The sequence below is a fragment of the Polypterus senegalus genome, chromosome 17 (assembly GCF_016835505.1).
Source record: "Polypterus senegalus isolate Bchr_013 chromosome 17, ASM1683550v1, whole genome shotgun sequence".
Classification (NCBI taxonomy): Eukaryota; Metazoa; Chordata; class Cladistia; order Polypteriformes; family Polypteridae; genus Polypterus; species Polypterus senegalus.
In genome coordinates this window covers 7619975-7632347 of record NC_053170.1, presented here as the reverse complement: position 1 = coordinate 7632347, position 12373 = coordinate 7619975, and the positions used below count along the sequence as shown (strand labels likewise).

The following is a 12373-nucleotide window of genomic DNA, read 5'->3' as shown; positions in this document are numbered from 1 at the left end:
AATTTCATTTTACACATGACAACTAATATGGAATAAATCTTAAACTATATAAATGGTTAATATGTGCATTTGCAGTATAATACATTATGGATAATACATCTTTGCCCTTACAGGTGGAAGAGGAGGTCTTCCAGGACAAGGACATGGTACACAGGCTTGCATTTGGCCTCTCATTCCTGCAGCGCATGGACATGAAGCCTGTTGTCGTGTTAGGACTAACACAGGATTTGGAAGAAGAAAGTCAAATATCACACAATGGCAGGTCCCGTCTCATCCAAATCTGCCAGGTGTTGACGGAGGCGCTCCTGAAAAACTCTGCTACTGTTCTGCCCTTCTTTAGTGGAGCACCTTTATTCAAAGTTGGTTTGATGCCTTCCAATACAAATGGCAGGTGGGTAGTGTTACTCTGTGATAATACTAATAACCATTACGTTTCAGAAAACAAACAAAGTTACCACATTTTTCAAACCCCTTGTGCATTAAAATTATCAGTGTTTAAACTAAATTGTCCTCCTTTCTAGAAAGAAAGTGTACATGTTTTGCCAATCTTGGTTAATGATTTTAAGGACAGTGTAAGCTCCTTGTTTTAAGTCTTGGTTTTAAGACAACATTGACCCGTTGCATTTATTCCAGCCTCTTGATGTGTATCCATCTATCCACAATAACTGCCACTTATACTAAAATAAATATCCACACTCAAATAATATGGATATTATACAACAGAGAGTAGATGTGTTTAATTATAAATCTCTCTATTATAAAAGGAAATCTTGAGATGAGACGAGACTATTTCCAAGAGATTTTTTCAAGTCTCGCCCTTATCTCCACCTTTTCCGGTTCACGGCCATTGCACACGGTCCTCTCACCTCTCATTCATGTGAATGCTTTTGACAGACACAGTTCCTGCTCTCGCGACGCTTATAAATTTTTATGTTTTCCTCACTTTATGTTCCCAATTAAAGAAGACACATTATGTCCAAATCTTATTGAAGAATTTCATCTCAAAGGGTTATCTTATCAACAGAAGAAATGACTACACAGGCAATCCTAGCACCGAGAAACGATGAAGTCAAATGAATTAATGCGAAAATTGTTCATCGGTTACATGGCAAATTGGTTAAATGCGTATCAATAGACTACACTGAAACAGTTGGTGGTGATGGTGCGGCAGATGAAAACATCAACCAGGCCCACCACCGGGGGGGACAAATGGGACTTTTATGCTGATGTTGTGCGCATAGATATATATTTGGACAATTATTCAAGTTACATGTAATAGAAAAGTTAAATCATTTAGCTTACAACAATACAAGTGAGTGTTTTAATAGCCGCACGCTCCACGCAAGTAGAGTCGAAGAAGAGTAGAGTAGAGTAGAGTCAAAGGGGGCCGGCAGCGGCACGCTTCTCGAAGACAAAGGAGAGGCGACACCGACGTCCTTGAGCTTGACGTTGAGTAGTATGTTTGTTGTACAGGGTACGTGGATAATGGATTGACTTCGTCGCTGTAATTGAATACTTCCGTTTCTCACACACAGGTGCTGTTCTGTCTCAGACAACAGCGATATTGTTGTGCACTATCGTGGATGTTGACGTGTATGGTGTAGCAGAAGTCCGTCTCCGTAGTTTGATGTTGGGTGTTTATTGTTGCTTTTAAATCGGTGACGAGTGTGCGTTGGTTTTGTGTGTATCACTAAAGATTCTGGATCACCCGGATTTTTTGAAAACTTTGAAGTTTGATACAGCAAGTTAACATACCGATTGTACACCATGTAGATAACCCTAACAGTTAGTATATATTAAAATGTTCAGATGTTACTCCTATTCATTGCATTGGTATAATTGTACCGTTACACATTAGATAATACAGAGGCCTATCTCATTAATGTATTGTTTCAATTCCGCTACGAGCTTCCGTTAGCACTGGCTTTCTTTCTCGCAGTCAAACTTTGATGTACAAGAAGGCTTAACTCATCAAGTATGGTATTCATAAATGCAGCATTGTCACTGACGGATAAACTACATTTCAATCATTTTGTATACGCATTTGAAGGTCTTGGCATGTGGGGAACCGGGGGAAGGCAGAGGGGCCCACACGTACCCAGTTGTCTGGGGCCCAAATATTTCTGGTGGCGGGCCTGCATCAACTTACAATATCATGAAGGATATCTACAACCATTCCCTCCATACAGTCTTCCACCGCCTGAATTACTGTTGAAAAAAGGATGTATTAAAGAAAGGTAATGCAGTACATCTCCGCGGAGAACATTAGACAACAAAGGAGATCATGATATGCCATTCGTATTGAAACGTTAACAGTTGCCCGTTAGAACAGCATCTGCAAAGACAATTAACAAATCACAGAGACAAACATTCGAAAAAGTCATTTTATTTATTAGAGAGAAAGAAACGATATTCACTCATGAGCAGTTTATACGTTGCGTTGTCACGATGTAAGTTCAAACACAGAATCAAAATTCAATGCGATATTGATGAAAATTTAATTCAAAAAATAGTTTTATGGTAAAAGTGTAAGTTTAAAAAGTATTTGCATGTTAATTTCAAAGCCAAACAGAACGAAATCATATAACGTAATGTACAAATGTAACCATTAGTTTCACAAGAGAAAAAGCCATAATCTCGACAAAGCATTTGTTGACAAGTCTGATTTGAAAAATGCATCATAAATGCAGCTTTAAACTGGTTTAAGTGATCCTTAATCATCTTGATATATACTAATACTAGGGGGCTTTTCCCCCTGCTTGGTTCGCTTGCCAACCCCTCCCTCCCCACCAGTGCTATGCGCCATTTTGAAGAGGGGGGTTGAATGCACCCAAAGGAGATGCTGCCGCTCCTCCGAAACCCCTCAAACAAACAAATCAATCCGCTGCTGGCTTCCTGCTGCTGCCTTTCCATGTGTTCTGCATTTCATTCGCCTACCCCTTCAAACCCCAAATCCGTTGTGAAGAGAAAGGGGGGCTGAATGCACCCCAAGGAGACGTGGTCGCTCCTCCGAAACCCCTGTTGAATGGTGATACAATGGGAAACAAATAACAGTCATTTTTTTTTACTTCCTCTTTGCTCCATCAGCTGCTGGCTTGCTGATGCTGCTACCGAGCTGCGTGATCTGCGGAGCTTCGAACGTTTATAAGCCTGTACAGCACCTGAATATTCAATCTCTTTTCGCTGTTCAGTTATTTCACCGAGTAATATTTTCCGTTTGTTTACTCTCATTTTTTTGAGACTGTCGAATTTTCCTACTTCCATTTTCTCTAACCTGCTCATCATGTGTATCACGGGACTTGCTTCCAAAGGTTGAAAGTATGATGTTTCTTCTCCGTCTCGTGGCATGTGAAAGTTTCTCTCTGTCTCTCTTGAAAAGATCTTTGTTCAAAAGATTTCTCTTCCAAAGATCACGTCTCGTCGCAAGATTTTTTTTTATAATAGAGAGAAATCTCCCACTACTAATATAATGTTTGGACTCCAACCTAGCTGAAAAAGTCCATGAATAAATATGGTCAAGCAGGAATAAACTTGTTATGTGCTTGGAGTGTGATATGTCAAGAAGTCTGTGTTCATTATGTTATTGTCTTTTCTCCTGGAGTATAAAGTCACCCCCTCTGGCCATAGATATTATAATATTTAAATAGAATTTTATATTTGCATTCATTAAAACTACTTTGACATATTGTATGTGTTGTGATGTAAGATTTTGCATATAACTTGCTAAATGTTTTGTATGTCTTCATAATTTAGGCAAAGCAATGTAATTTAGTATACTTTGGCGAGAGGCATTCGTGTTTGCCCCCCCTTTTACGACTGAGTCTATTTGAAATTTTACGACAGGATTTGGGAGATGTGTCTTAAACCAGTTTGGCGAGTGTTTCTTTGCTAAAGTCTTTCTCTCGTCCCTCACACAAAGCCAGGTTAGTTTAACATATGGTCTCTGGGGTTGCAGGTGTTAAGATGTACTATTTCCCCCCATTGGTCTGAGATATGGCTGTTTGGAATTGGCTTGTCTCAGAGGCCTTTAAGTACCATGATGTCCTATTGGCTGTAGGGGTTGGACAGAAAACCTATAAAGTTGCTTGCTCAACCACATTCTCTCTCTCTTACTAACATCTGAAAGAAGCATCTCTCTTGCTAACCTGTGATGATGTAGAAGTATCTTTCTCTTGCTAACAACTGAAGAAGACCATCTCACCATGAACTGAAGACAACACAATGAAGAGCACAGCTTTAGCCATTTTGAACAGACATGTGGCTAAAAGCTGAGCACCAATGATGCCTTAACTAGAGACATTTTAAGTAACTACAAGTCTGTGTGCCACCTGAATTACACATCACAATTTTAACAGGTTGTATGGTTGCCAATATTCAAATGTACTTTGCATTTTGTTATTATTTATGAATATTATCAGTAATACATTATTTTATGTGTAACTTAACTCCTGCTTGTCTTTTACTACATCTAATTGCCTGAGGTTATAGATATAGAAGGGAAGGTGGGGTTAAGGTATTATATACAATAATACCTTATAAACAGTGGTAAGTCTGTGAGATTAGGCATTCTAAGGCTACATATTAATAATACAATAGGAGAAAGTAGAGCAAAATATATTACTCTACCAAGATAAAACAGCATACCATAAAAAATATGTTTATCAGTTTTATGCCCTGCGGGTATAGTAGGTTTCCCTGATGCCTAAAGTGTTGGATTGTAAAGCACAGATTTTTACAACTTGATTCTCACTTTTCACCTACCCTGCTAACCCTTTGCTGAGTGCTTTTAAACTTCTGTTGGTGAAATATGAAAGTAATAAATAACAAAGTAAAGAAAATAATTACCTAAATAGTGTATTTGGCTGGCACTACCTATCTGAACAATTGCAGTGCCTCCTGTCACAGGTTCTTGAAGGAGGATAGATGACCATCTGAGGAGCTATAACACCAGGCAGGTGTGGCAGGGTGTCCAGCACTTCAACTGGCTATAAAATCCAGCAACTCCTCAGCCGCTGAAGGAGACGCTTCTCTGGCAGAGGAGCTGAACATCTTCTTTGCCCGCTTTGAGACGACACCAACAGCAGCTCCATCACAGCCGCCTGTTCACAACAGCAACATACTCACGGTGGAAGCGTGTGAGGTGAGGCGGGAGATGAGGAAGGTGTACCCGAGGAAGGCTGCAGGACCCAACGGTGTGGCTGGACGGGTGCTGAAAGACTGTGCGGATCAGCTGGCCGGAATCTTCACTAGGATTTTCAACCAGTCCCTGTCCCAGGCCACTGTCCCATCCTGCCCCAAGTCCTCCATCATTGTTCCGCTGCCAAAAAAATCCATCGCGAACAATCTGAATGATTTCCACCCAGTGGCACTCACATCTGTCATCATGAAGTGCTTTGAGAAACTGGTGCGGAGTCATATCATCACCTGCCTGCCAGCAGACCTGGATCCATTTCAATTTGGTTACAAAGCAAAGAGATCCACGGAGGACGCTGTGGCCACAGCCCTTCATGCTGCCCTGACCCACCTGGAGCAGCAGGGGAGTCATGTCAGACTGCTCTTTGTGGACTTCAGCTTGGTGTTTAACACCATCCTCCCACAACGACTGGTGTCCAAACTGGCAGATCTGGGACTTCCATCACTCACCTGCAGTTGGATACTGGACTTCCTGTCTGGTCGCTCCCAGATGGTCAGGCTGGGTCCCCACACCTCCATTGCTGTCAGCCTCAACACTGGGACACCGCAGGGTTGTGTGCTCAGCCTGCTTCTCTACACCCTCTACACATATGACTGTGTCCCCACTCACCATAGCAACAAGATCATAAAGTTTGCGGATGACATGATGGTGGTCGGACTCATCTTGGGCAAAGAGGGTGAGCTGGCATACAGGGAAGAGGTGGAGTGGCTGTCAGAGTGGTGCAGAGTCAATAACCTGCTCCTCAACACCACAAAAACGAAAGAGCTTGTTATTGACTTTAGAAAAAACAAAACTGACATCGAGCCACTCATCATTGGTGGGGTCTGTGTGGAGAGGGTCTCAGTGTTCAGGTTTCTGGTATTTTATGGCAAATGCCAATTGAGCTCCCCGGTGCTGTGCAGTGAGCACAGGGAGCAGTAGACATTTGGGCCCTCAGGCAACCCTCATGAAGTCTGTTTCTGATTGTTTGGTCAGAGACATTCACACCAGTGGCCTGCTGGAGGTCATTTTGTAGGGCTCTGGCAGTGCTCATCCTGTTCCTCCTTACCCAAAGGAGCAGATACTGGTCCTGCTGATGGGTTATGGACCTTCTATGGCCCTCTCCAGCTCTCCTAGAGTAACTGCTTGTCTCCTAGAATCTCCTCCATGCCCTTGAGACTGTGCAGGGAGACACAGCAAACCTTCTGGCAATGACACGTATTGATGTGCCATCCTGGAGAAGTTGGACTACCTGTGCAACCTCTGTAGGGTCCAGGTATCGCCTCATGCTACCAGTAGTGACACTGACTGTAGCCAAATGCAAAACTAGTGAAGAAACAGTCAGAAAAGATGAGGAGGGAAAAATGTCAGTGGCCTCCACCTGTTAAACCATTCATTCCTGTTTTGGGGGTCATCTCAGTGTTGCCCCTCTAGTGCATCTGTTGTTAATTTCATTAACACCACAGCAGCTGAAACTGATTAACAACCCCCTCTGCTACTTAACTGACCAGATTAACATCCCATAAGTTTCATTGACTTGATGCTATACTCTGATTAAAAAGTGTTCCTTTAATTCTTATGAGCAGTATAGGATTCATCACATCCCGGTCATTGCCTCTTCTTTATGTCCAGAGGGGACTGGGTGGTCTTATGGTCTGGAATCCCTACAGATTTAATTTTTTTCTCCAGCCGTCTGGAGTTTTTTTGTTTTTTCTCTCCCCCCTGGTCATTGGACTTTACTCTTATTCTATGTTAATTAATGTTGATTTATTTTATTTTCTTACTGTGTCTTTTATTTTTCTATTCTTTATTATGTAAAGCACTTTGAGCTGTTTGTATGAAAATGTGCTATAGAAATAAATGTTGTTGTTGTTCCAGCTTTTGCCATCAGGCAAGAAATACAGAGCAATGAAAACCAGGAGAAACCGCCTTAAAAACAGCTTTTATCCAAAAGCAATCATGGCCCTGAACTCGGAATAAAACTGCTCCATATCATTCTCTCCCAAAGTGCAATATAGACCTTAAGTCAACCAGTGCAATTTATATATTTTGTAAAGCACTTTTATTACTATTCGATTTGATATTATTCTTCTTGTCTTTTTAACTCTTATGCCTCACACTGAGTCGACTGCACCTTCAGTTTTGTTGTTCCTTTGTAAAAGTGACACTGACAATAAAGATCCATCTAGCCATCTTGAACAGTATTGGAGGAATGTAACATTATTCCTTAAGGAGAAATTCCAAGTGTCACAAAACTAAGATTATAATTCGGCATGTGATTAATCGGGACACCAGGATTGGGGTTAACAAACTCTGGGGTTGGGAGGGAAGCTACTTGCTCATTAACATTTTATTCCTCTCCGCAGGTGCGAGGCTCCTATTACTGTGGACACCGATCTGCTGCAGTGGAGTCTGGACTGTGGAAACATACCTGTGGTTTGTCCAATTGGCGAGACTGCCAGTGGTCAGTCAGTACTCCTGGACTCTCTCTCTGTGACGGCGGCCATCTCCAAAGCTCTTGAACCTCTCAAAGTGATGTTTCTGAATGCAACTGGCGGAATCCGAAACACAAGTCACAAAGTTGGTATAATTTATTTGTTGTGTTTTGAAGAGTGCATTATAACATTTTTAGGCATGTGTCTTCATGCTTTGGAACTACAGAATTAAACAGATGATAGTAACTTTATTTGACAGGCGGTATGGTGGTACAGTGGGTATCCCTGCTGGCTGGCTCTCTGTAAGGAGACCTGGGTTCGCTTCCCGGGTCCTCCCTGCGTGGAGTTTGCATGTTCTCCCCGTGTCTGCGTGGGTTTCCTCCGACAGTCCAAAGACATGCAGGTTGGGTGCATTGGTGATCCTAAAGTGTGTGCTTGGTGTGTGGGTGTGTGTGTGCCCTGCGGTGGGCTGGCACCTTGCCCAGGGTTTTTTCCTGCCTTGTGCCCTGTGTTGGCTGGGATTGGCTCTAGCAGACCCCTGTGACCCTGTACTTAAGATATAGTGGGTTGGATAATGACTGGGGGATGCACAGTGGCGCAGTGGGTAGTGCTGCTGCCTCACAGTAAGGAGACCTGGGTTCACTCCCCGGTCCCCCCTGTGTGGAGTTTGCATGTTCTCCCCGTGTCTGCGTGGGTTTCCTCCCACAGTCCAAAGACATGCAGGTTAGGTGCATTGGTGATCCTAAATTGTCCCAAGTGTGTGCTTGGTGTGTGTGTGTGTGCCCTGCGGTGGGCTGGCGACTTGCCTGGGGTTTGTTTCCTGCCTTGCGCCCTGGGATTGGTGGGTTGGATAATGGATGGATGGATAGTACTTTATTTGTTCCAAATTTAGGTTTCATGTAATGCTATAACAAACGACAATAACGTCACCCCTGAAAAACACACAAGAATTAAAAAAGAGAAAACTTGTGACTTGGCAAAAGAGAAGAAAGCAGTGATGGTGAGGGATTATAAAGGCAGACTGCCATAGGTATAAAGATGACCCAGTAGCATTTCTTGACATACTCATTACAAACAATTCATTGACTGAAAGTCCTCAATGTTAGTGTGTCAGAGAGAGAGAGAGTATGTTGCAGCAGCATTCATAATGGCCATTAGTTTTGTCTTCTTTTTCTCCTCTCCTACTACCTCCTCTCGACTTGATGTTTTCTTGGAGGAAACAAGTGGATAGGACTGGCGAGCTTTGTTGGGCTGAATGGCCTGTTCTCGTCTAGATTCTTCTTTTTTTTTAATTTTTTTATTAATTTTATTACAATCCATACATAGCAATCAAGTTTTTACAAAAAAAAGAATTATGTTAAGAACTGATCGATCCCCACCCCTGAGAGAGAGAGAGCAAGCCAAATGGTGTAAAATTTAAGGCTTGTAAAAATACCTAAATTAATACATTCTCTGTGCTTTATGAACTTATTTTAAAATATTACTGATTTGATCCTGCCAAGTTGTAGCGGTCAGAAGCCACTAAGATTCACACCGTCGTGGAAGACGGTGATTTATTTATTTTATATGAGGATTACCAGGGACAACCCCAGCCTTGGCACGACACACACCCACACACTACAGAGACAAAGAGAACACACTGGGAACTTAAACGGAAAAAAAAGTATAATGAAATTAAATTAACTCAATGAAACAATAATACCACCCCTGATCCCTTCGGCGATATTACAATTAATAGAAAAACGACAAACATGCAGTAAAGTCCATGTATGAAATGATCAGCGGTGAAGTTATGTCCAGTGATTTGTATGAAGCGAGGGAAATGGAAAAACACAGTCCTACCGGTAATTGCTGAAATATGATGACCGATGAATGGTTCAGGAGCGCTCCTTCTTCCGTGAAAGCCAATGAATCCAGACAACGTCCTCAGTAACAGTAAACAGGTAGACAAATGATATCCAGACCCCAACAAACAACACAATCCAGGACACGAAGATGTAAAGCAGGAAAACGACAGGCAGTTCCACAGATAAATACAAGAACAAAATGACCAAAACAAACTTTTTTCACCTCTTCGACCCCTGCCCTCCTTTTAAACCCCTCTGGCCACCTTTGACCCCAACAGCTCCTGCTAGGCCTGCTGGGAGATGCAGTTCTACTTAATGGTACAATGTTTTGAAAAAAGTCTGTACGGATCCTCTAACTGAGTATTTGATTTTTTCCAATTTCAAATTATATAGCACATCGGTTTCCCACTGACTTAAAAGAGGAGAGTTTGGGTTCTTCCAGTTTATCAGAATAAGTCTGCGTGCCAACAGTGTAGTGAATGCAATCACAATTTGTTTGTCTTTCTGCACTTTAAACCCCTCTGGAAGACCACCAGACACAGCTGTTAATGGGTTAGGAGGGATTGTGAGTCCAAGGCTGTCTGAGAGGTAATTAAAAATGTTTGTCCAGAATGATGTTAATTTGGTGTACGCGGCCCAGAACATGTGACCCAGTGAGGCTGGGACTTGGTTGCAACGTTCGCAGGTTGGCTCTCGCCCTGGAAACATTTTGGAGAGTTTTAGTCGAGACAGATGTGCTCGATATATAATTTTGAGTTGTATAATTGTATGCTTTGTGCATATGGAGCTCGAGTGAATTCTCTGCATTGCTACTTTCCACTCCTTTTCTGATATATTAATTGAGAGGTCTTGTTCCCAGTGTCCTCTTGGATCTTTGAAAGGATGGGATTGTAAAATAAGTTTATATATCGTAGAGATGGAGTCTAAGTCCTTGAGATTGAGCAATATTTTTTCCAGCGTGGGTGAGGGTGCAAGATGAGGAAAATCTGGAAGGTTCTGTTTAACAAAGTTCCTGATTTGAAGATAGTGAAAGAAATGTGTAGCTGGAATGTTAAATTTGGAATGTCTAGATTGTTCTAATTCTAATTCTAACCAATTCTTTAATGGGTCTTAACATTGATGGATCGAAGGCCAGATGTGCCATGAGGACTGATTGAGATCGTTTGTTAGGTAGAATGCCCAGTGGAGGCTGAGTGGTGTCGTGGCCTCAGAACCCCTGCAGATTTTGTTTTTTTTTCTCCAGCCCTCTGCTGTTTTTTTTTTTTTTCTGTTTTTTCTGCCCTCCTGGCCATCGGACCTTACTTATATTCTTTGTTACTTAGCATTGTCTAATCTTATTTTTTTAATTTTTTCTTTCTTCGTCTTGTAAAGCACTTCATTTGTATAAAAATGAATAAATGTTGTTGTTGTCTACAGAGCATCCCGTAACTGAATCTTCTTCTTATTCAGTAGGTCTCTCTTGAATTGACGTTACCAAGCCAGCACTGGCTGTCACAGAGCAGAACATGTAAAGAATGTTGCTACCCGCAGTCCTAAGGCAGTAGAGTCTGCTCTTCCCTTTCTTCTGTAGTTCCTCAGTGTTATGAGAACAGTCCAGTCTGTCATTGATGTGGACCCCCAAGTACTTATAGCAGTGCACCACATCCATTCCCTGAATAGTAATCAGGTTTAGAGGCTCTTTGGTGCAGTGAAAGCCGTGAATTTGCAGATGTTACTCATCCGGAACGATGCTTTGGTGTGTCTGCCTTTGCTTTTGAATTCAGCCGAGTGAAAAATGACGGCCGTCTGATTAACTGCGATTTTAGCTCCCTCTCCTTTCTCTTTCACAGATCGCTTTTCGGAAGGAAGTCAGTTTCGTAGTTTTTATGAACAGTTCGAAAGTGCCTTTCCACATTTTCCTTCTTTGGAATAGCAATGATAGATTGACAGATCAGCCAAACGCACTTCGATTGTGACATTGTGAGAGAAATTCCTCTTCCAATTCCACATCCAGCCCATACCCTCCCCAAACATTTTTTTTTTTAAATCCCTTCTTTAGTCGATATAAATTGTAAAGCTAACTAGATCACAGCCGGAGTTTTGCAGTGGTGCACGCGTTTGATCGTGCGCGCTGGTTGACCAGTGTGTTAGAAGAAAAGAGATCTCAGACTGGCCGCCCTCTATGTGAATCAAGTGGCAAATACAATACAATACAGTTTATTTTTGTATAGCCCAAAATCACACAGGAAGTGCCGCAATGGGCTTTAACAGGCCCTGCCTCTTGACAGCCCCCCAGCCTTGACTCTCTAAGAAAACAAGGAAAAACTCCCAATAAAAAAAAACCCTTGTAGGGAAAAATGGAAGAAACCTCAGAAAAGGCAGTTCAAAGAGAGACCCTTTTTCAGGTAGATTGGGCGTACAGTGGGTGTCAAAAAAGGGGGTCAATACAAGACACAGAACAGAACAAGTCCTTAATACAGCATAAAAATAAAAATTTTAGAAGTACGGAGCAGAATTTAACAGTAGATGATATCACATAATAACATTTGGATATTTTTAGAGTCCTGGAGACCTCGGCCATCAAGCTGCCTCCCCCATTGGGCCATTTCACGGCTGAAACGTTGCTCGGCCAGCCAATCCGATGAAAGGACCCCTCTTTCCCATGATTCCTGTGATCCTCCATCAGGGATGACTTTACCACAGGCAGGCAAACAACTTGGCAGGTGGGCAGTGGCACCAATTGCCACATTTGAGTACCGAGAACAGAAACAGAATAGGTGAGGGTTAGTAACAAATTCTAACTGCCATGTTACTTATGTTTTAGTGCTAATGACTGACAACAGAGATGCAGTCTGTACAGTTAATCAGCAGCTCTAGTCAGGGTGTGCTAAACTGAAGTAGTGAGTCTTCAGCCGGGATTTAAAGGCTGGGACCGAAGG

General features: G+C 42.2%; 1 protein-coding gene across 1 annotated transcript in view; it reads left to right on the top strand.

Annotated features, from left to right (window-relative positions):
- The window catches only part of nags (N-acetylglutamate synthase), a 65288-nt gene that overhangs the window by 20540 nt on the left and 32375 nt on the right, over positions 1-12373 (top strand). The window contains exons 2-3 of the mRNA XM_039740454.1: positions 114-391; positions 7540-7753. Coding sequence (XP_039596388.1) covers positions 114-391; positions 7540-7753 — 492 coding nt within the window. The remainder of the gene's footprint in view (positions 1-113; positions 392-7539; positions 7754-12373) is intronic.